This window comes from Geospiza fortis, unplaced genomic scaffold, assembly GCF_000277835.1.
Source record: "Geospiza fortis unplaced genomic scaffold, GeoFor_1.0 scaffold130, whole genome shotgun sequence".
Lineage (NCBI taxonomy): Eukaryota > Metazoa > Chordata > Aves > Passeriformes > Thraupidae > Geospiza > Geospiza fortis.
In genome coordinates this window covers 5,747,212-5,772,173 of record NW_005054300.1, presented here as the reverse complement: position 1 = coordinate 5,772,173, position 24,962 = coordinate 5,747,212, and the positions used below count along the sequence as shown (strand labels likewise).

At 41.1% G+C, this 24,962-nt stretch overlaps 1 protein-coding gene across 1 annotated transcript in view; it reads left to right on the top strand.

The window, feature by feature from the left end:
- The window catches only part of ARMH3 (armadillo like helical domain containing 3), a 124,407-nt gene that overhangs the window by 37,101 nt on the left and 62,344 nt on the right, over positions 1–24,962 (top strand). The window contains exons 20-23 of the mRNA XM_005416420.3: positions 883–971; positions 15,317–15,399; positions 15,899–16,025; positions 18,672–18,747. Of these exons, the coding sequence (XP_005416477.1) occupies positions 883–971; positions 15,317–15,399; positions 15,899–16,025; positions 18,672–18,747 (375 nt within the window). The remainder of the gene's footprint in view (positions 1–882; positions 972–15,316; positions 15,400–15,898; positions 16,026–18,671; positions 18,748–24,962) is intronic.

The window sequence follows — 24,962 nt, the reverse complement described above, 5'->3', positions numbered from 1 at the left end:
ATAATGTGTTTTTGAGAAATAGGGATTTGGGGGGAAAGAGATGTTTCTGTTTTGTAGTCTTCCTTCTATTTTTTCTCCATGTTGATAGCTAAAAGTAGCTTGGCCTGACAAATTCAAATTTGTATATATTTTTTGTCTTGCCCATAATGATAGAGTTAGAGAATTTACTCATTGTACTGTATTTTTGGTTTGAATGTTATTTGTGAAGAATATTTGTGCACCTAAGAGTCTGGATGAACATTAGATGCTTTAGAGATCTACAGGATTTGGAGACTTGAGAAGTGCACTTCTTGTATGTTGGGGGATTCCAGAGCTTGCATGTGTATTGCATGAACATTGCAAAGTCATACTTAAGTTACGGAGACTGGAAAATTTGATAGAAATATATTTCTTTTATTTTTTAATTTAATTAAACCATACACCTCAGTCAAACTAAAAATCCTGTGGTTTTTCTGACACCCTCATTTCCTTTAGCCTCATCACTGGGGCCAGAGAAACAGAGAAGCTCCATTGTGTCCAAATTTTACAGTAGCTTGCAGTATCTCACTGCAAGTTAAGTAACTCGTTCTATAGAGTTTGTGAGGTCCTTAGGTTAGGGTAGCAAAAGGTGAAAAGTATTTATTGAACAGCAAACATGCATTTGTGGTTAGTCCTATCCTGTTGAGTGTAAGCTAGCATACAGGCCCCTTTTTTCATTTGGTCAGATTCTTTCTTTTGTGAGTGTTGATTCCCCTTAGGAGGCAAAAGTCACAACTCCCATCCTCCTCTGATAGTCTTTGAATTTGTCTATTTCCCTGCTGCTGATTTCAGTGATATTTCCAGGCTTGCTGTAGAATTGTGGGAAGATACAATGTCATTAATCCTTTGCCCTCTCTTTTCCAGACGGTGCATTCAGATTGTGCACAAGCTGCTGTGCTACCAGAAGAAATGCAGAGTGAGGCTTCATTACACTTGGAGGGAGCTCTGGTCAGGTACTTGGCCTCTGCAGAGACAGTCAAATATGAAAATCCCACAGTGCTGGTTGTTCTGTGGCTGTGACTGCTTGTTCCATTGCTGCTGGGTTGAAAAGCAAGCAGCAGTTCTGTTAAAGCATCTTTATGTTGCTTCTTAGTTGCTGCATGCAAATTGCCTCCTTTGGAAAGCCAGTTCATTATCATAATGGTAGCTAATTTACTTCCTTGTCTTCCATGCTCACTATGGTATCCAAATGTCTTTGTTTTTCTGTTCCATTACCTGAGTCTCTCTTTACCTGATTGGAGAAAATGGAGTAATGTTTTATGGAGTAGTATTTCTCTCTCTGATATTTGTGAGTAGGAAGGAGGTAGGCTCTTGGGTAAAGGGAGATGGACCTTTGCTTTCCTTTTACTGCAAGAGATGCTCATGCATAGAATAGTGTATGCAGCTCCTAAAGAGAGCAGCCTTGAAATGTCAGTGTGAGGATAGAGAGGCTTTTAACTCTGACCTTTGAGTTGATGGTAGATAGTCTGGTTTGTGCCACTTGCATCCCAAGATGGATAAATAAGTATTGTGGAGTCTGACATAATCTTGTGGACAGCTTTGTAGGACTCTTCTGTGAAGCAGTCATAGTGTGGGAGGTCTGGGGAGGGGAGTAGCAGAATGGATGATGAGACCTAACAGGCATCTTTGGTGGATATGGTTTGTGCTTCAGTTCTTATCTAGCCAGTGAAGTAGCTCAGCCAGGAAGTACAGTTAATCCCCTTGCTGTTGTGGCTTAAACAAGAGCTTTATGAAAATTCAAGGGAACATGGCCCTAATTGTGTATTCCTGGAGCTGTGCTTGAGACCTAGGATCAGCGACTTGCCTGGTGTAATGCAACTCTCATCAGAAATTTGAGAGGATGGCTTTTGAAAGAGGCAGTGATCAGTGGTTTGTGAAGCTCTTCTCAATTGACACTGAATACTTCCCTTCAGTAGCCTTGCCCAGCTGAGATGTAGGTACTGAGAAGTGAACCAACAACCTGAGTCATTTTCAGTTACTGAATTTTCACCTTGTGTGACATGTGGCCCATTCAGACTTTCTAAATTATTTCTGCAGAAGGTGAAGTGGGTGCCACTAATTAAGGGATTAGCAGCTCCTTTTCAGTTGTTTTCCTCAGAACAGAGCCCCTAGAGGCATGGCTGTAGTGTAGTGCCAGTTCAGGAGATGAGTGTGTACAATGTGGATGTCTGTTGTGAATGGAAATTGCATCTGGCAATGTGTGTGATACCTTCTTGGCAGCTACAGTGAACCAGAGCCATTTCTATTTGGCCAGGCTGGAATTTTCTGCTTTTCTATGCACTGTCAGAGTGAAAGTTTGAAATATAGCACCTTTTGCTTAAAAGTATTGTTCCATGGTTCAGGGAGCACACTTGTTGGCATCTTTAAATCCTTAACTTTTCCTATTTTAGGGAAGGAGAAAAAATTAACATACTCACTACACACTGAGATTCAGCATCTTGGGATATTCTTGTTAGCTGTCTCTAATTAGCTGGTGTTTATATAGACCTTTGGAAACATAAAGTGCCTCAGAAGTATTAAGTACTGCACATGCTTTGAAAGCAAAGCAGTAATATAAAAACACTTGGGTTGGTCAGGTTTCTGTGAAGGAACTGAAACATTGGCACACCCGATGTAGCTGAAGAGCTCCATGCTTACAATAGATTTTTGTGTATTTTAGGTGATCCTCTTCTGAGAGTAAACTACTGTAGAATGTTTCAAAATTTTTTTTTTAATAGGATGTTGAGGTGAACAGAGATTCTTCTGTAGGTGCTTAAGTGGTTTATACAGGCTGGAAGACCCTGGGTGAAATGGTGCATACACCTGTAAAAGGGCAGATCCTGGCTGCTCCAGGTGTGCTTCTAGAATGCTATATAATTTGCAGAATAAATGCTAATTGCCAGCCCTGTCTTGAGATTGGTTTCATACTTAACTCTGACCCTGTCAAGGTTGCTCTTTGATTACTCAGAATGCTGCTGCCTTTGATGTGAAAAAATGTCTCTTTCTGTGGTCTTGATCTGTGTGACAGACAATTCCAAACCAGAGCAGGAGACTTGTGAAATAATTTCTGTCCTTCATATGACCATGAGGCTTTTGTTTTGGATCGAAGAGTTAGTTATCTCTGCTGGATGAACAGCCAGAAGGGAGCAGCTATTCACTGTAAGGTCTGAGATACCAGGTTGCCCCATCAGGTGTGCTTTACAGAAGGTCTTCAAGCCCACACTTGTCTTCTAGAATGACAAAGTCTGTGATGATTTAAGCAGTGCCCCTGTGGTGTAGTGTGGATAATAGCAGTGGAGGCCCCCCAGCAGAGCTGAGTGGAACAAAGAGGCTGGAGAGAATTTGTGTAAGGAAGTATTGGAAGAAAGGGAGAGAGTTATACCTGGCACATAAAAGGAGGAGAGTTTTTTCAGGCAGAAAATTGAGTGGGAGAAGAAGACAAAGAGAATGCTGGGGGCAGGGAGTCGGTATCAGGTGCGGAGGAACTGAGATAAAGGCTGGAGGTGGAGGCAGTAGCTGTGTATGGAGCCTTCTGTTCACTTGCCAAATCTAATGTTAGCTGATCTCTAATTAAGGAAAGCCACTTGGGTGTCATCTGATGGATTGATGCTCTTCCTTTGTGGATGCTTTGTCTTCAGTATGGAAGGCCAGCAGCACTTTGAGAGTTGCTGCATTTACTGTTTGATTTTAATTTGCAGTGATGGCAGGGAAAAGTAGTGGAGCCAGGTGCTTTGGCATCTCTCAGGACACGTATCGTGCTGTTTATGCAGTCTGTAATACTTTATGCTTTTTTGGATATGCCATTATTTGGCACATTGTTTCCATATGATCTTATTTCTGTTGAACTTTCTTCTGCAACATCTGAGTTTAAAGAAGAACAATATTGTTACAGTCTTTGGATGTAATCCAGCCTGAGCTTCTCTATTAGAATAATTTTTTCACATTAAGTTAAGGGACCAGAGGAATGGTACTTAAAGCAGCATAAATCTCTGGCTGTGCTGACCAGATGACTAAGAATGTTTAGGTGACAGAGAAAGATGCAGGGATTTGAGAGCTGGAAACAGGATTGACAGAAAGAAAAATCTGTGGGTGGCAAGAGTAGTGTGTAGAAGGTTGTTCTAGCTGAAAGCAGTGCGAAAATAAATATCAGATCACTAGTGGAGCTAAATTCTGGAACATCTTGAAAAGAGGGCTGGAGAGTGAAATCTGATTAACCTATGAAAGTGATTGGCAAAGGCAGTTACTAGATACACCAGACATTCAGATCGAGAAGTGTCTGTTGATCTTGGTTGTTTTTTAATAGCCCTTTTCACCAGTCTGTTCACTTCTGTTCCACCACTGATTAGTGTGCAGTTCTTCCCTTTGAGTGCTAAAGAAAATCTTCAGGTTTTTCACCACTGACCACGTACCATTGCTGGTACTAGCTGGTACTAGCTTGGAAATTTGGCCAAGGTCAGAAACTCTAAGTGGCTATGACTCTGTTGACCTGTTTGCTTGCAGACATTTTGGCCAACTGGGAGTCTCCTGGATTGTTATGCCAGGTACCTTATTCTTTTTAAACACTGATTAATTGAATGTCAAGTGTAAGGTACTTCCTAGAGCCAATTAAGAAACTTGGGAACAGCCAGTTCACTGGTCTCAGAAACAGCCTGTTATACTGAATGTTCTTGGGCTGGTTTGTACAGCACTTGAGTGATGGGCAGTGCTGTATGTGTTGTTGTTGTTGTTAAGCATGTATGAGCTATGCCAGAGGAGTTTTCATGAGTCATTTAAGCTTTTTATATAAAAAGACCTCATTTCTTCAACTCCTCCCACTTCAAAATTAGCTATGCTTGAGCAATTCACGCTGAGCTTAGGGGGTGCAGGTAACTTCTTTGCAGTTGCTATGGTTTGCTTTAAGCAAAAGCTGTGTTTAAAGAAACAGAAAAGCAATACTAATAAAGACTTCTAATAGCAAGAGTAGAGCCTAAAAAATCTGAATTATAATAATGGTGAAATAGCTATTTATTGGGGTAGTTGAATGCAAAGTAGGATTAACAGTGGGTATGACCATTAGTAAGATCAGTTGAAGATCAGTTTTCAAATTGTTTTAACATAAGGCTGTAATTCCTTTTCTTGTAGCTTAGTTAATTTGGTAGATGCAGAATGCATTGTTAATACAAGGGTACTTCAAATATGTAGCACCATCAAGAAGTTAATTTTTCTCCTTTTCATTTTAGGGTTATCAAAGCAGACTTCTACTATGCTACTAGACAAAATAGACTTTTTTTTTCCCTTTTTGTACCCTCTTCAGATTTCTTTGTCAGGTTCTGTATTTATAACAAGGATAGTACTGCATTCAAAAATTTTTGTGTGCATACTAAAGACATGAAAGGTTCCTGTGTGGAAGATTTTAAAATAAAGAAGCAATTTTTTGTGAAGGAGACTCTCCCACCCCAACTTTCAGTATATATAATGCTGCCCTTATGCAGTGCATATTTAAAATGGTTTAATCACTTTGCTTTGTTATTTTTGTGACTGAAATGTTAATTACTGAGAGTGTGTTAGCTATGTAATTTCTGGTTCTACAACTGTGGATCAGGTCGGCTTCAACCCTCTGATTTATGTTGCTGAACAGACTGGGAAGTCAGGTGATGTTGTGTCTTCCCTTCATCTCTAATCCAGCTGTCACTGTCACTTTCTGCAGCAGCTATCTGGCAAGGGAAGCTTATCATCTTGCAGTTCTTGTGGAGGCAGGATTCACACACTGGTGTACCAGACAGTCGAGTTCACTGGCAAAGTTCCTGGTCACTGGATGTCATGAGAGTTGGGAAGAACACAGAGCTGCTTGGCCAGTTAGCAAATGACTCAGTTTCTCACACAAACTAAAAGCTGTAACTGTTGTGTGCCATGGAATACATACTGGAAGTTTGCAGCCTTAGGGGATCCTATTTTCTTTATTATAGGAGTGTTGGTGCTTGTGATACGTGGTAGTGTGTCGGCCCAAGCTGGGTTCAGGAATGCAATTGTTAATCCTGTTAACTATTTCACAGTATGATATATCTATCATACTGACGGAATTCAGGAAAGGATTGAAATTGAAAGATGATTTTATAAAATAATTTTCGTTTATAGCTGCGGTGTGTGTTGTGGGTTGCCAGGTACCTTATTCTTTTTAAACACTGATTAATTGAATGTCAAGTGTAAGGTACTTCCTAGAGCCAATTAAGAAACTTGGGAACAGCCAGTTCACTGGTCTCAGAAACAGCCTGTTATACTGAATGTTCTTGGGCTGGTTTGTACAGCACTTGAGTGATGGGCAGTGCTATATGTGTTGTTGTTGTTGTTAAGCATGTATGAGCTATGCCAGAGGAGTTTTCATGAGTCATTTAAGCTTTTTATATAAAAAGACCTCATTTCTTCAACTCCTCCCACTTCAAAATTAGCTATGCTTGAGCAATTCACGCTGAGCTTAGGGGGTGCAGGTAACTTCTTTGCAGTTGCTATGGTTTGCTTTAAGCAAAAGCTGTGTTTAAAGAAACAGAAAAGCAATACTAATAAAGACTTCTAATAGCAAGAGTAGAGCCTAAAAAATCTGAATTATAATAATGGTGAAATAGCTATTTATTGGGGTAGTTGAATGCAAAGTAGGATTAACAGTGGGTATGACCATTAGTAAGATCAGTTGAAGATCAGTTTTCAAATTGTTTTAACATAAGGCTGTAATTCCTTTTCTTGTAGCTTAGTTAATTTGGTAGATGCAGAATGCATTGTTAATACAAGGGTACTTCAAATATGTAGCACCATCAAGAAGTTAATTTTTCTCCTTTTCATTTTAGGGTTATCAAAGCAGACTTCTACTATGCTACTAGACAAAATAGACTTTTTTTTTCCCTTTTTGTACCCTCTTCAGATTTCTTTGTCAGGTTCTGTATTTATAACAAGGATAGTACTGCATTCAAAAATTTTTGTGTGCATACTAAAGACATGAAAGGTTCCTGTGTGGAAGATTTTAAAATAAAGAAGCAATTTTTTGTGAAGGAGACTCTCCCACCCCAACTTTCAGTATATATAATGCTGCCCTTATGCAGTGCATATTTAAAATGGTACTGTTTAATCACTTTGCTTTGTTATTTTTGTGACTGAAATGTTAATTACTGAGAGTGTGTTAGCTATGTAATTTCTGGTTCTACAACTGTGGATCAGGTCGGCTTCAACCCTCTGATTTATGTTGCTGAACAGACTGGGAAGTCAGGTGATGTTGTGTCTTCCCTTCATCTCTAATCCAGCTGTCACTGTCACTTTCTGCAGCAGCTATCTGGCAAGGGAAGCTTATCATCTTGCAGTTCTTGTGGAGGCAGGATTCACACACTGGTGTACCAGACAGTCGAGTTCACTGGCAAAGTTCCTGGTCACTGGATGTCATGAGAGTTGGGAAGAACACAGAGCTGCTTGGCCAGTTAGCAAATGACTCAGTTTCTCACACAAACTAAAAGCTGTAACTGTTGTGTGCCATGGAATACATACTGGAAGTTTGCAGCCTTAGGGGATCCTATTTTCTTTATTATAGGAGTGTTGGTGCTTGTGATACGTGGTAGTGTGTCGGCCCAAGCTGGGTTCAGGAATGCAATTGTTAATCCTGTTAACTATTTCACAGTATGATATATCTATCATACTGACAGAATTCAGGAAAGGATTGAAATTGAAAGATGGTTTTATAAAATAATTTTTGTTTATAGCTGCGGTGTGTGTTGTGGGTTGATAGTTATTGATTTATTTAATTTGTACTCCTGGCAGAACTCCACGTTACCCCAAAGAAAACCCCCGTCCCATCTTACACAGCTCACTTACAGGCAGCAAGATGGGAAGGTCAGAGGGAGGACTGCAAATGTCTGCTTGTAGTATTCTGCTGTCATTCTCAGCTGGTGGGACAATGTCATGCTCAGCTGTCCACATTACCTCCTCAACCAATGCTAGGATATTTTCATGGGAGCACTCCAGCCATTTAGTGAAATGCCTTGGTGTTAAACTCTTAAAGAAGATAGTGTAAGAAATGCAGAAACTCAGTGGCTTTCTTGTAAAGGAGGATGTTCTAAATTCCCTGCACGAGTCATTTTAAGGAAGCATCTGCTTTTACCTAATTCTAGTTTAATTTTACTTTATGCTAACATATTTTAATACTGATGGTAAAGAGTTTGACCCTGATAGCTAGTGAACAGAAAAAGTATAAGATTTGGGGCTGTTATTGATCACCTGATGAGATGAGGGTGGGAATTTCTCAACATAGCCTTGCTCAGGTAAGCACAAATGGAATTTAGTCATTTGCATGGATAAAAGTCTGGCAATGTTTTGGTCATCCTGCCTCAGCCTGGCAGTTCTCATCCAGATATGTTGCTCTGTCATGTTTTAAATACAGCTAGCAAATGCTGGAGAACTTGATTGTGGATCATTAACAGTTTGCAGATCATAGTGACCTAGTGGAGCTAGTGTGATAATTTCTCCTGGGAAATGGTCCCATTGGTGATAGAAGTGTTACAGTCAGCTGCTCAAAGCTGTTTCTTTATCTGCAGGGAGGGATTGCAGGACTCAGAATGCAGCACTCAATATTTATCCTGTGTCCCTTTTTGTGTTCAAGCAGCATCACTCCTGGGTTCCTTACCTTGCAGTCTTTCCATGTTCTCACACAATATTTCTTCTCTTTCTCTAGATTCTCCACCTTTTCTGTTTTAAAACCTGAGGCAAAAATGTGCAATGGTAACTCCCAAGACTACTGTTTAACAGTGTGAACCTACACTGTCAGACAAAACAGAATTGAGCTCAATACTAACCTTTCCTCTAAAGAGGGATGAAGCTTGTGGGTGTGTGCTTTTTAAAAAAAATAAATTATTTATTTATTTGTAAGAAAAAAGCATATTGTTCATCTGAGCTTTAGCTGAAGTTGGAAAATTTGTGTTATTTCTTTTTGCTTGCTGGATTGCCATCTAGCAGCATTGCTCTGGCATCAGCAATCACCATTTCCATTAAGCTTGCAGTTTCACACTGTTGGCTCCATTTAGGTGGGAACAGTGAGTACCAGGGATGGGGGCTATATAAAGAGAGTAAAGGCTTGGAAGTGAAGGAGCCTGCTCGACTAATCCTGGGAGTGATGGCTTGTGCCAGCATGTGCTCCAGCCCTCTGGCAAGCTGTTGATTCTCATTAAGAAAACAGCCTGCTTTCATGGATGCACCCTTGAGAGCCAGCCATGGGGAAAAGAGAGGGCAGCTGTAGAGTGCTGGTGATGGGGAGCCTGCCAGTTGCCAGCTGCTTTGTGCCACAGAGCTGTGGTGGCTGGGAGGAGGAACTCGGCTGTGCCTGTGGCAGCAAGAGGGAGGGTAGAGGAGTGTCTAGGCAGGTGATGGTTACAGCAGGGAGCAGAATGCTCCCTCCTGATCAGAGCAGAGGGAAGGAGCTGGAGCATGTTGACTGGTGATGTTGACAGAGCTTTTATTGCTTCCCCTGCTCCCGAGAGGGGACTGCAGCGTTGGTGCAAGAGTCTTGTGTTCTAATGCTGTGGGTGATTGACAGGAAGCTGCAAGTGCTGTCCCTGAGTAATTGCTTCACTTGTCCAAGGGTTCTGGGGTAGTTTGTGCCTCAGGGAGTTCTGGTGTGTTAGTTTGTAATAGCAATGTAACTATTTCTCTGACAGGATTCCTATTCCTACAACTCTATCTGGAAAATACCTCTGTAGGTTCTTTCCTGTCAAACCCAATCTGTAGATTCTCCTCTCCTGCTGAGTTTGTTTTGATCACTGTTCTTCTGAGTGCCTGCCAGAGCTGAATGTGGCCAGATCTGCACCCTCTTAACACGTAGGTCATCTCAGAATGTCATATTTGAGCCTTTTGCTTCCCTAAATCCGAACTGCCTTTCAGGTATAGCATTTTCTAGAGGTGATTACTCTGTTCTGGGGTCTCTTCTCCTCATGGCTGCACAGTGGGCTCTATGGTTATCCTAGCTTAGCCCTTGTGACTTCCAGTCTGGAGCAAGAGAGTGGACTGGTCTGTGGTTATGGTATTGGCATGTTGTGAGAATCTGCTTTTTTCACATTCTGTGCTGTAATTTCCCTCGTGTAAGGGAATCGTGCTGAATTTTGGAATCTGGAAGAACATATTAGAAAGCATTATTTGGCCTATTGTTTCTCCACAAGTGTTTGATGTTGATTGACCATTTAGAGACAGAACACTAACCTTAGGTGGACCTTTGATCTGGCCAGGTACAGCCAGGGCTCGTGGTGTTACTCTGTTTATACTGTTGCAGGGAGAATGCTCCTGTTTTTCTTGTATGTTGGAAGAACTGAAGCACAGAAAGACCAGTGCTGCTTCCTGGAGAATCTAATCCACTCTGTTCTTAGTTGCACTCGGCCTTAATTGCATCTGGCTACAGTGAGTAGTGTGGACCTTGCCTTGGCAGTATCTACACATGAACAGGGTGGCTGTAAGAGGTGCAGGGTGGTTACTGTGCTGCTGCTGAAGCACTTGTAGGCAGATGACTTCTCTGCAGCATGGAAGTGTTGCCCAGATGTCATGATCAGCTGCCTTCCAGTGGTAGATGGGTGGGGATCCTTCTAAGGGGGTTGTGGTTTGAGACATTGGAAGGAGGACACTGAATACGCTGTTGGTTCAGTGGTAACTTCTAGAGGGAATGGGCAAGTCACTGTTCTTCCTTGTGTGCCCTGAAAGTTGGAGGGTAGAAAATTGGAGAATTTTAGTAGAGCGCTGGATCCTGTTAATGGATGTTATACTGCAGCTGAGGAGCCCTCACATCTCTCTCTGCCTTGCTCCTTTCTTGAGGACCATTATATGCACCATTAGAAGATTCTTGACCTGTAAGAACCTGTAGATGCAGTGACAGAGGCCTCTGTACTGTGCTCAACCCATCCAGCTCTCATTGATGAGTGTTTCAGGGCTTTTCTCTTCTGCTCCATTGTGCAATAACACATCAGAGCCTTCTGATGCTCCTGGCAGAGTCTGTGCTACATTCTCACTTGCTCAGGGGATAAATACTACTCTTTTTTCCCCCCTTTTCTCTTGGCCTGCCTCCATGGTCGTGTTGCATTACACATGATCCAAACAGAGAACACTGAGACACTAAATAAAAAAACCCCAACTTTGTGTGAATCCAAATTTACCTGGGGCTGAATATACTTCTGTTTGAAACAAGACTTACAGGGGGAGAAGTTAAGTCTGCTATGTGAATAGGAACAGGGGAAGGAGGGAGTGAAGGGCAGCTGTAACAGGAATTACCTCCTTCCTGGTAGAAGAAAATGAGAGATGGTGGCTGCCCACAGTCTTCTCACAGAGGACTGGCTTGAGAGAGGGCAGCAAATAACTGAGCAGGCGTGTACTGCTGCTCCTTAGCAGACAGAGTGGCTACAGAAGCTGATAAGGGAAAGTGTCTTTAAAAGCAGCTGTGCAGCAAAAGAGCTGAGAGGTTCTTTGACTGTAGTCATTTCAGTTTAAAAAGTAGGGAGGATATCTATGATGTCACTCTTCATCCTTTGGCTGTAATAATCCTTTGGAGAGAAAATTGTCCAAGAGCCAACCTGCTATATACCACTTTTCACATGCAGCCTGCCATATGGCTCTGTGTCCACTCAGCGTGCTTGTCTACTTGGGTTTGAGGCTCTAAACATAAGTGTCCAAAGCTGTGTTCTCTTCTTGTTGATTCAAGAAGCATAGCCAGTGTACTCAGCTCAGGTCACTTACATGAACATACTGGTGGCTGCTTGTTTAGTTACAGCCTTCTCCCTTTATTACTAAAGAAGTCACACCGTTGTATTGTGAAATTATGGATGTTCCAAGACTCACCACAGTGGGTTTTTCAGGTCCTGCTAATGAATGCCAAGAACAGATATCTTTAGGGAGGAAAAAAAGGCTCTAGAGGGTATTGCAAAAATGGTGCTGTTTTCCAGTTAATGTTGAAATAGATCTCATACCCAAACCATCCATTGCTGTTAAATCCTGGAGCATAATTTGGGATAAGGTGGCTGAGCCCGAGCAAGGAGCACATTTGTGTCTGCCTGTGCAGCTGGGAGACTGAATTGCTCCTCTGCTGGGGAAAAAAAAGAAAAAAAAGAAGATAATTTCCTGGCTAGAAAGGGCAGTCTGCAGGTGGGGTGTGAGAGGCAAACAGTTGATTGCAGCAGGGAAAATGTGACACATCTGGTTTGGCTTCAGACTGTTTAGGAAAAGTAGCATCAGTGCTCTGTTGGAGCTCAGGGGCAGAGGGGTGTTCAGTCAGTTGGACTTTCCTCTAAAGGTTTATTTTGTGTGTGTAATTGTTGCTGAAGGGCACTAGGCATGTGAAGCCAGATCTAAAAGTTGCTAGTTCTGAAAACTTCAGGGCATAGCTGTCCTAATTTTCAGTACAGGGTCTGCCTTACAAACAAACTACAGAGACATGGCAAAGGGATTAAAGGTTCCACAGTGTTTGTGGTCCTTAGAGACACTTGAGTAGAGGCTGCTGTAGAATGTGCTGGTGTGGAAAAAGATTGGCTGCTCTTTTAGCATTGATGTAGTGTATATCCCAGTTAGGAATACTGCAACTTTTCTAGGAATGTGTGGTTTCCTAGCAGTTGATAAATTTTTCAGTGCAGGGCACACAGTGACTGTAAACCTCTGATAGGGTAGTTCTTGTGACCAGGCTCTGAGCCCACACTCAGTTTCTTCTTCATGTGAAGCATGTCCCTCTCCTTCCTAGTTCTTAGGGAAGGAACAGCACCGAGAGTTTTGAGTGGGCTATGATTCAGTGCAATTCAGGTATAAATACTGACTTCAAGCAGAGCTAATCTCTTGTCTTCTTTGTAACTGAAACAGGAAAATTAAACATAGATTCATCATGATGGCTGAAACAAATGTAGGGATAGAACAGAGAAAGTGCTCCTTCAAGTATTGTCACCAATATAGAGCAGTACAAGTGCTTCAGGGTGGTTTATGAGAAGTACTGCAGTGGGCAGTTGTAGGGTGCTTGTCCTTGTCATTTGGTGGGTGCTTGTGCTCTGGATGAATACACTTGTTCTTTTAAAATAGTTTTTCCTCATCACAGACAGCTTTCATGTTCACTGATTTTGGATGATTGTTGGTGGCTTCTTGTCACACTGTGCCATGAGCTGCTGACAAAGGCCATTCAGCAGGGCTCTTGTGGGACAGTAAGAGGCAAAGGAATGAACATGAGGCTTCTCACAACTTGTCATAGGAAATCCAGAGCTCTGCTACTTTGCTTCCACAAACCCAAGCTGCTGCTAATTGAACAGCAGCACCTGGCCGTGAGCTGTGACCCTGTGGACTTTGTGGCTGGGAAGGAGGTAAAACCAAGCTTGTAACCATGAGATGGAGAAATGGCCACTGAGCTGCTGTGACAGAGATGCAGGGCAGCTGTCTGCAGTCCAAGGCACTGACTGCAGGAGACTTTTTTGCTGTGGAGGTTTGGTTACCTTGGCAACCTGTTTTTAGCTGGATCTTTGCTCCGGTGGAGAGCCCATCTGTACCTGCTACTTTGTTTTGAAACGTTTGTTTTGCAAGAAAAGAACTGACAGGGGTATTTTCAGAGCTGTGTTACTGTGGCATCCAGGCTCTGCTTTTGGTCCCAGGAGTTTATGTGATGATGGGGTGATGATGGTATGGAGAGTTGTGTGGCTGGATTGAAAAGGTGTTAATGTATTTGCTTCATGAGGTGAGCTGCTGACATGGCAGGGAGAAATGCTGTTGCTGATGGTTAATCCTGGAATAGCTCTGAAAGATGCATCACTTGCATGTCTGGAGTTTGCAGAGAATTTTGTTCATTCCTGGTTTTCAGTTCAGCATCAGACATCTGCTGGAAGGTTAGATGGAAGTAGCTTCTGCCTGTGATGAGTAAATACCCACCTTGGGCTGCAGGCTTCCCTTTGAGTGTGCATGTATAAACTTGTGATACTCATGGTCAACTTGTAGTACTGTAAAGTAGAGCTTGCAGGACTGCATTCAGAATCTGAAAATTTTGTTTAATTCAAGATCAGACTGGTGTGTTTGCATGGTTTTGCTGTAGGTTTTTTGATTTTACCTTTTGTGAATACTTTGCAGTCTTGAAAGGGATGAGTATGTAAATTCTGCCCATACCTCATTCCTGTTCCTTGTGCTTTATCTCTTCCTCTTTCGTAGCCTGTACCTTGGGCTGAATGGTCTTTTCTGCATTCACTGTGGAGCTCCCCCAAACCACAGTTTATTTTCACACCAGTTACTGGATGGTGTGTGACACCTGTGTAATGTTGGGGGAAAAACGGATTAATGGGTTCTACTTGTGCCTGTAAGAAATAGGAGTAATGCCTGGTATTGTTCTGTTGGACAAAGTTACTAATTAGTAGATAATTAGGAACCCTTTAAAAAAGATGTGTACACTGTTCCAGCATTGACTTTTCAGGACATCTTAATTCAGATGTTTTAAGTCTTGAAATGTGTTGACTTCAGAGAAGAGAGTACATTAAGAACCTCTTCTAGTCAGGCGTCAGCTTTCACTGCTGAACAGCTATAATGCAGAAGAAACTAGTTTTCTGAAAATTTCAACAACTAGGGAAAAAAAAAGATAAGAAACTTTACATTTTATTCAAGTGCATGGGATGCAGTTGTTTATTGTAAAGTCTGTTTGATTAAAGCATTTTTAGCCAACCTTTTTGTTAATTGCCACTGTTACTAACTGATACTGGGTGGTTACAGCAGGAGCTTTTGTTGGTTTATTATTTAAGACAAATGTGAACCAGATCTGTAATCTTTACGGCACAGCCCCAGATAACTGACACAATAAAGTACTACATCCTTCTTTTTACCACTGCAGCAGCATTGACACAGAGCTACAGAAAAGCTGTGCTATGGGGGTTTTCTTACCTTTTTTATTTTTTATAACTGCGGGTATCAACAAGAGTGACAGTTTGGGGCTGCCTGTGCATACATCATGTTGGTGATATATGAAGCAGAAATGAGACAGTTGGATTCTCCAACCCCAAAGCTCACTCCAGGATCTAGCAGATAAAAAAAATCTTGAACTGAGTTAACAAAGGACGTACCTTGAGCCTGAGTAGATTTGATTGGGAAGTCAGTGAAGGAGAATAAATGTGGGAAGGTAAAATCACTGTCACTTACCTGTTTGGCAGGGTATTGTAGCAACAAAAAGCACTGCCAAACCCTACATATAAATTGATATATTTCTGAGTTGAATAGCTGGCATTTAGTTTAATTTACACTAGATAATGTAAATGCATCTGTATATAAGTGACTTGTTGAGAATGACTTTGCTTTTTATAGTATTTTAAAAATACTTATTATTTTCTCCTAGCTTTGATCAACTTGTTGAAGTTCCTCATGTCTAATGAGACTGTGTTGCTGGCCAAGCACAACATCTTCACCCTTGCTCTTATGGTGAGCATCTTTACCCTTGCACAAATCATCTTAATTTTAACAACTCAATTGTGAACTAGTATTAGGAAGGAATTGTAATGCTGAAAGGATTCCAGAAAGTATTTCTGGCCTGTTAAGGAGATATGAGAACATGGCCATGAAGCAGAGTAATATCGTGGTTGGTTTCACTATGTGTTTGGAAAGGGCAGTGCTTGGACTCACTATAGGATTGGCTCATTGAAATAAAGAAGTCTGTGTGAGGAAAGGCCTAGTTTAATTTTCCAGATTTGTTAAATTTTTTTTTGTTCTGTGCTCCCTTGTATTCAAAATAGAAACATGTGTTTCTGGCCCTAGATAAAAGAGTATTTAAGCTTTTTGTCTGTCTCTCAGGTACTATAAGGAAAATAAGCTGCAATTGCAAGCTATTCCTTTGAAGGTTTTGGACATAATGTGTATTGTTTCTGTTGCAGAATAGATTTGGGATAAATATTCCTGTTGCAACTTCTTTTCACTTGTATAGGTTGTGAACCTGTTCAACATGTTCATCACTTATGGAGACACATTTCTGCCCACTCCCAGCAGCTATGATGAGCTCTATTATGAAATCATTCGCATGCACCAGAATTTTGACAACCTTTATTCTATGGGTGAGTACCTCCTGACTCGTCAGGACTGCTGCTGCCTGGAAGTGAGGGTGGTGGAAGAGGGATGTTTGTGTCAAGTGTTTGCTGTCTACCTGCTACTGATGTCTGCTGTGCTGGGTGAACATGTTTTGTGTACTAGGGCATGTTGGTAAATTAAGAATTGAGAGAGGGATAAACTTATTAAAAGGTTAAGTTTTTTTTAATGTCACAAAAGAATTACAAACAGGCTCCTTGCCCCTCCCTCTGTCACCTAATGTTGGAAATATAAATTTATTGTCACAATGGAGTATGTGGTATTTCATGCATTTTGTGTAGTTTTCCTCTATTACATTTGACAATTTCAAGTCAAAAAGCAGGTACATGCTGCAGAACCACCCAGCATAGAGAAACACTGAATGCAAGTAAGAATTTGGAAAGGAATTTGAGAAACTTACAGCAAGAAGCTTGCTGTGCTAGACAAATCACGTCTACTTCACTCATTGCCAAAGCAACCAAGAAAACAGCCCTCACAAACCTGCTTGCAGTGACAAGTGAATTGCTGGACTGAATAATGTTCCCCCTGGCAAAACAGGGAGAAGCTGCCAACCTTCAAGAGAGAGGGAAGGGAGCCAAGTGTCACCCAGCAGGGAAGAGGAACAAAGAAAAGCAAGGAATGCATGGAGGCATAATCAGTCAGTGTTAGACACTGGCACCTGCAGCCCAGGGTAGCTGCAGCAGCACTGGTGTGCTGCATACTTGAAGCTGTGAAAAAAAGAATATAGCTGTGTTCTTTGTTTGTTTCATTCCAAAAGGACCTTTCATTCCTTCACCCTCTCCTCCCTTCTCAGCTTGACCACCCAAGGAACAACAGGAATTGATATAAATGTGTAAGGAGAGCTAAAGGGCAGACAGTTGGGCCACAGCCCTCTTCTGACATGGGGGAGAGACATCCTCACCTGAATGAAAGTAGCCAAGTACCCCTGTAACTGCAAGCAGAAACAAACTGCCCTTTTGTATAAATTTCCCACAGTTTTCAACTGTTACATAAGGGATTGCTTGGCCATTTTTGTGCCCTCTTAAGTGCGTAAGATTTTTTGCTTACCCATTTTCTACTCCCAAGAGTTGCAACTAGTGAGGTGAGGTGCTTTTACTAGGTAATATTTTTTTCAAACCCATCCCCTGTAGAAGATGAAGGTAAGTGGAATAGAAGAATAATGCACTCAAATATTTCCTCAGTTGAGTTGCAAAAGGCACAGCTGAGCTGTTGAAACAATTTATCACATGAACATTTGCCATCCTCCTATGTAGAGTGAACCCCGTTGAATTACTCGTGCAGATGCCTGAATTGAATATATTACTTCAGATATTCTAGTACAGTACCTACTGTTTGACAAAACAATGTTACTCAGAGAAGACAACTTTTTTCTGCAGATGGCATGTAATGGTAGAATAGGAGGTGAGAAGGTAGCAGTGTCTCAAGCAATGAAAGCTACCAGGTGTCCTGAAAGCTTCCCTTTGCTTGTCAGACTAATTCTGAGACTACAGTGACCCTTCTGTCCCCTAGCCTTGGGGTGTTAGTACAGATGAGAAAGCTACTCAGACCTTTAGTTTTTCTGTTAATGTGGTTGAAACTTTCCATGTTGGGAGTGGAGGTGGAATCTAATTGATTTGGTTTTTTTTTTCCCTTGTTCTGAAATTAAACTTTGTCCAGATCTGCAGGACTGAAAGCTTCTGTCCTTCAATTATAAGCATTAATATGCAGCCACTGTGTTTAAGCATTCACTTGTAGAATCCATGTTTCTGCATGATCTTAAATTTGGATGCTGAGCTGTTCCTTCACTTCTAAATTGAGGGTGAACCTTTCTTGTGGAGTCTAACCTCCAGAAAACCCTGTATGTACAAATTCATAGAAAATTCTCTTTGTTCAGGCAAGATGGAAATTAATCAAAACATCTGCTACAGGATCTGTTATTGTTTTGATGCTTACCAAGAGTTGTGCAAGTAACTGCCACCATAAAAACACTACATATTTTGACCTAAATAAGTATTTTTGGTACTCTGGCAGAAAGGAATTGGGTTCCCTAGAAGTTCTTCCTGTTGCAGAATGTTTTCAGATCTGCTCTTAAGTCTGTCAGCGACCATCTGTGCAGGAGAACACCACCCTTCTTCCTACAGGCAGTGTTTTTTCTTTACCTTGGTGTGTAATTCCTCTCTGCAGCTCTAGGTAAATGGGCATGTGAAGAATTCTGCATTGCTGGAGAGGGTTTTAACTGCAGTATGTAGTCCAGTTCAGATGGAACCTTGCATTAGCAGGAGCTGGAGGAGAACAGCTGTGTGTGGAATAAGAGCTATTCTAGGCTTGGGATGCTGCTCTGTTTCTGGGGAAAATGAACTCTGTGTGTGATAGTGAAAGCAGTTTGGAGCACCCAGCTTCTCCCATCCCCTGTGGCTCAAGTCATTATTCTGTTCTGCTCACCCCTTCCATGTTCCTTATGTTTCTTAGATGGGCTTTGAAGGGAATTTCTACCCTGGATCACATATTCTCAAAGATGACATTTGTTATTATGTGGTTCCTGGACTGCCATCTTGCCAAAGCAGATTCTTTTTCCTGTTTGGAATTATGAAATTGCCAGTTATGTGCCAGCTCTGTTAACTGTCTTCTCCTTTCAGTTCTAAGGCTGTCTACCAATGCTGGTCAATGGAAAGAGCCTGCAAGCAAGGTGACCCATGCATTAGTCAATATTAGGTAAGGAGTAGAAGTTAATTGCTCTTTTAAAGTTTCTCATTTCCTGTGTGTGACTACATTTTTATCATGACAGTTACACATTTGTTTTAATGAATTTTGTTTTGAATCTGTTCTACTTGTTGGGCTAAGTTGTTGCTCAGACAGGGCTCACAGGCATAAAGGTTTGATTGTCCCCTAATAATTCTCTCAGCTCTTCTGTAGACTGAGTGCTTTCAAAGTGTAGCACAAACTGTAATGAATTAATCCTCATACCATTCTTGCGAGAAGTTACACAGTGGAGAATAATGCTGTGCTGGCAGAGCAGTTGTGAACCCGATGGATTTCTGGTGTGTGGTTCCATAGCAATTGCACAAAGCTATGGAGGGGACTGTAAGCCTGCTGTAATAAGCAGATTTGAGGTCTCTTAATATTGCAAGATTTTTGTGTGTTTAAAACTGATTATTTAAGGATATTTCAATGTTCTCTTAAACCTCCACTTCCTGTTCAAGGGCAGAAGGGGAGAAATGCTTTACTTGTAAGTCTAAGGAGTGTAAATCTAGGTATGTATTTTTTCACAATGGCAATAATTTATTTTTATGGCACCTAAAGCAGCTACTAGTGACCAAACTGGGTACTGGGCAAGAAGATCATGGATATGATTAATTGGAAAATGGAGGAATGTTGAGAGGGAAAATTTACTTCTTAGCTCTGGCTTATGAACAAACCATGTAAGATAAAAGTACTTGTATTGAAAAAAAATCTGTATATCACTTCCCTAGTCACTCCAGACACTTGGTGTCTGTGCAACACCAAGTAGCTCAGTAATGTTGCATTGCTTGTACTCATTGTTTTCCTCATTACAAAAGACATTGTGTAGGACAAACTCCCTGAGGGCATTTTTCAAGACAATATACATCTACATGTCTGTAAACCACCTTAAAGGTTCCCTTAAAAAGTCTGTAAGCTTGATAACATCATATATGATTCTAGACTTATTTTGCTGCTATCCTTATTTTTGGATTTTTTTAACCAGATGTAAGTGAACATGTGTGGGTAGATAGTGCACTTGGAGTGAAGCAGAAGAACAGGTGGCTGTTGACTAATGTCACTTGATGTGACAAAGTGCCTGCTCTGGGAATGCTCTGTATAACCAGTGAGAGAAATCTACACTTGGAAGGGAGAAAAACCAAGTGATCACAGAGAGTTTGTGCTCACCTCTGGTTTGTGGAACCAGGGCTTTGCATGGGCTTATTTCCTGTTGACTTGGTAACTGCTTTTTGTGAAGATCAGCATGCAGTTGAGACAAGATGCAACCAAAAAAACAGCAAAAACCCCACTTTGTGTGTCCTGTTATGGTATGGACATGATGTGCCTGCAAGGACAACCTGTATCAGACATGTTCAGAAGGTGGTGATGTCTGCAATCAGTGGAGCCTCTAGTCTGTTTCTCTTCTGGACTTAAGGTAGCTTTCCTCTTCTCCACCCAACTGCTCATCTATGTTGAAATTTCATGAGTGCTTTTCATTCAGTGAAATAAGTAATGGTCTAAATTACAGATGATTCAAGGCTTTGAGAGGGACTAGAATTCTGAGAAGTTAGTCTGATTTATCCCATTTCCTCGCTCTCAAAAGAGGGAAGGAAGAGAGTTTTGTCTTCTGGTTTGTTTTCTTCTGGTGGTAAAAATACTGTGTTTGAAGGATTCTTTAGCTGAATAGATTTCAGGCAGCCACAGAAGTCCAAAGGTAGTGTGCTTTTGTGAAGGTGTTTGACGGTGTGATGTGACAGGGACTAGAACCTGGCTTAGCTCCCCATTATCTGGGTTTCCTGTTTGTTTGTGCCCCTTTGGTTTTCCCTTAGAGTATTCTTAGTGTGCTGTCTTATTTGGGTGCTTTTGCCATGAAGGAAATGAATTTAGAGAAATCCACACTGGATTTTTTCCTCCTCTTGCTTCATCATTCTGTAAAGTTTTTATGAGCAGTGATTACCTGCTTTTTGCTGTAACTGTGCAGTGCAAAGTCATGCTTTGGTTTATATCTTGGTCTCATTACACAAGCTATTTAAAAATAAATAAACCTTGCAATTTCCTTATCCTAGGGCTTTTAGTGGGTTTTAGAAATATAGAAGCATCTGCCTGTGCATGCATACAGTGGGCTTTAACAAGTGTCTTAAATCCTAGTGTACAATTTTATGTGCATTTCTGCTGGGAGAGGGGTGGTGCATTGTTTACAGTGTTTCAAGGCTGCAATGCCTTTGTGTTACAGGAGTAACTATTGAGGGGACACTGAAACAGTCCTGCTTGTACCCCACAGTGCTGGACTGATGAGGTCTGCTGAATAATTGCTTAAATAGACAGGATGAGTAATGCCTAGAGAATCTTAGACATGTTCTTCTTTAAACTCAGCCACAGAGAGATCCTGCTTTGTGTGTCCTGTTACGGTATGAACAGCACCTTTTAGTTGGACTAAAAATTCTCCAGTAGAGTCTGAGTTTTGTTGTTGCTGATTTTTTGAATTTTGTTGTCCTTACTCCAGTCAAAAAAGCAGTCATGAATATTCTTTTTGAGTATTAAGAGATAGGGAGACTATTCCTGCCTTCTTTCCTTTCTACAGATAATTCATAATTTCTGTCCAACCCAAAGAAAATGAAAAATTGAAGAAGAAAGAATAATAATATCCTTATCTGTCTGAAAATCTTACATACCAAACTGGAATGAGTGATTCTGATTGCTGTCCTATCTCATAATAGTCATTATAATTTCTGTCTGTGGATTTGTCTCTGTGGTTTTCATAAATAATTGAGATATGATAGACTGCAAGATATAGCTGCAGCACTGATGAGGTTGAAATAGGAAGGTGCAGCAGTTGGTGGTTTGAAAACTCACCTTCTCACCTGTGAGGAAATAAACACATTTTGAGACAAGTTTTTTTTTTTTTTACCTAATGAGCCTCTTCAAGATAACACTGTGCCGATTTGCATTTAATGAGAATTTTATTAACGTGGGGTTCAAAGGGGCATTTTCTGATTGACTGTTCTGTGAGCAAGGTGGCAGCTGAATCCCTATATTCTTTTAATAGACTTTTTCCTGATCAGGATTTTTCCAAGGTGAATAAATGGATTAACTCAATGATTAATAGACTGAATTTCTCCCTTGTCTGAAATTCATCCCCATTGTAATTTTATTTTTCTGACTGAAACACTTTTAATAAGCAGAGAGTAAGTTTGTAGCATGGAACTGGGTGATAGGATTTTTTTAAGGTGTTTTCTGTGCTGTTGTAGCATAGGCTGCAATCCTCGCTTGGGTGCTTTCATTCACTCTTCCATTTTGCAGCTACTTTTGTTCCACTTGAGCCACCCTGTGTGATGCTTTTGCCTTGAATGGAAGGTGCTGCTTCTTCCAGGGCTCCTTTGGGGTTGTAAAGGAGAGGCTGGGGATTTGGGAGGAGCACTCAGAGCGTTGCATGGATGTGTATAAAATGATTATGCTCGGTGCCAGTCTATGTAGAAGCACTCTGAAGGAACATTGGCAATTTTAGTTAGGCCAAATTGAACTGTGCTTGTTTGTTGTAGAACACTTGTCATCCTGGCCCTGAAGCTATAGCTCCTGATAAATTACCAGCACTCACAGAACTGCACTTACTGAAAACCTGGACAGAGGAGAAGGCTCCATTCAGATATTTGTTAGAAAGTGGGTGACTGCAAGCAGTCCAGCTAGTACCTTCAGGATTGTTCCACCAGACTGCAAGGAATTTAGCATTTAAGGAGAGAGACCAAAATGCTGCTGACCTAGTCATGTTGGAATGGCTTTTATGCATTATATGTGAAAATGGACCTGCTGATAGAGAAATGCATCTGTATTTGTGGTGTAGGTGGTGACCTACAGATTACAGTCAGCTGAGACTGTGTGCAAAATACTTATTTATATCGGTATACACACACTTTCTTCCTTGCCTCTCTGTACAGACTTAGACATACAAACACATTTCTTGCCAATATGAATCAGAGTGAAAATAGGAGAACAAGCTTAAAGGCTGTTTATCAAAAGAAATGGTCAAGAAAATCTATGTGCATATATGTTAAAATACACGTCTGTATTAACATTATAAGTATATGCACCTTTATAAGTGTGAATATCCAAATATGGATGTCTGTGTATATATAAATGCCTATACAATACTTATATAGACATACACACATATATACACTTATATACATTTATTTAGATATAGAACACACATACAGACATGTTTCCTTTGGCAATGGGCTTATTAAAGTCATAATCTCTGAGCTGAAAATACCAAGGCTCTACCAAGCTAGAACCTGTTTCTGGCCTCTCCCAGATGAACCACAAGGCTATAGATGCTCAGGTGTTGCTTCTTCCAGCAGTATGGTTGCACTGGATGAGTCCCCTGGGACTGTGGGACCATGTGGAGTTGCTCAGGGCCAGCCAGTACAGGGCAGCAGAGGGTGCTCAGGCATGCAGGTTACAGCCCACAGTGATCTGGAGTTCATTCCCTGCAATTCTTAAAACCACCTGTGAGGACTACACTGATGGAATAACAACTCCACTGAATTGTTCACTGAGGTGTGTTTAATGGTAATGACCTCTGACATGCTGTCACTGCTAATCAGCCTGACTGAGCTCAGATCACAGGATAGTACAAGACAGTCAACAATTATTTTTTTTAATAAGAAAAAAAGCAACAAGGCCTAAAGAGAAACTCAGCAATGTATTTTCTCAGTACTTTTAAATTGTAACACAAACTTGACAAGATTATGGATAAAATTCTTACTAAAATGATGTAAGACAACTTCTGAAGTGTATGCATCCAAGCTATTTGAAGAATTAGTTCATTGCAGTTTTCAGGTGGTAGTGTGGTAGCTGGAAAAAATACTGATGCTGAAAATCTGAAAGCAGATTTTAGATCTGGATTCTGGCTTTGTTCTGTTTCTTTTTTAGTGATCTGTGGTCACTCCTCACAGAAGTAGCAAAAGTAGCAGGCCCTTCTTGTCATTTCATGTGTTTCTTGTTGCATGCTTTTCTGGCTGCAGAGGGACTTCGGCACAGCAGAACAGTTCCTGAAATGCCACAGTAGTTATAACAGAGTTATAGTGGTTACTCAGAATTCACCTGCTACCACTGCTTGTTTTTCACTTCACCTCCCTAGGAGCAGCAGATCTTGGTGTGAACAGGTTCTGGCACCTGAGCAGAGAAAGCAGACGGATTGAAAGACCCTGTGACCAGCAACATATTAACAGAAGAATCAAAAAAGAAGGAAAGAAGCATTCCTATCTTGGGTTGCAATGTTTCATCTTTTCACAGCAGTCTAACCCATGTTTCAGTTATTTTTGTAAGTATTTAAGGCTTTCATCTAGTTGTGTAACTTCAGTGCTTCGTTTCTTGTACATGATCTGATTTCTTCTCAAAACAGGAGCGTTAGTTTTCAGTTGTTGCTCTTTATTTACTCACTGATTCATCTTGGTGTGTTTCTTTTATAGAGCCATAGCCAATTTCATTCTGCTATAATTTTCTTTCATTCTTTCTCATTTGTGCAGTGGCTTAATTAAATGTTGTCTCTGCCACTGGCCCAAATCCAGAGAGCAAATCTATTGGTTGAGTGGTGTTGTATGGACCATTTCCACAAACACAGCAGCATGGTACATCCCAGCTCACCTTTCTGCTTTCTGTCAGTTACTTCATTTCAGTCATGAAGGGACTCTGACAATGTCCAGTCTGTTTTCTCTTTAATGAACTTCTGTTTTCAGTAGGTTTTCAAAAGGATTGATTTCTTTGTTGTTTGCTTCTTTCTGTGGTGACTTACAGTTTCTGGAGCTGATGCTGATTTTAAGCAAAGATGTTTGTATGGCAAAGAATGCCTCTGTCTGAGATACCATAGCCATGGCTTGCTTTCTGCAGTGCATTTGGATGCCATTCTGCAGAGATCACTAAAATTTCATCCTCAAAGTAAACAAGGCTCTCTGGATTGGAGTGGTTAGAATCTTGAAATGATTTATTCCTAGGACAGTAGCCTCGCTTAACTGGCTTTTGTAGCTTTTCCCCAAGGTCTGCAATTGTATCAGCAGCTTTCATCTCCTTTCCTCGTGTCTCAAAGGTGACAGGCTGGCCTTCCGGAGGGGCCTGGGAGCAGGATCCACTTCTGTACTTCAGCTGCTCTCTAGGGTTTGCTGTGGAGGTGAGCCCTGTGTACAAGGGAGGATTGTTCGCTGGGTGGAGAGGAA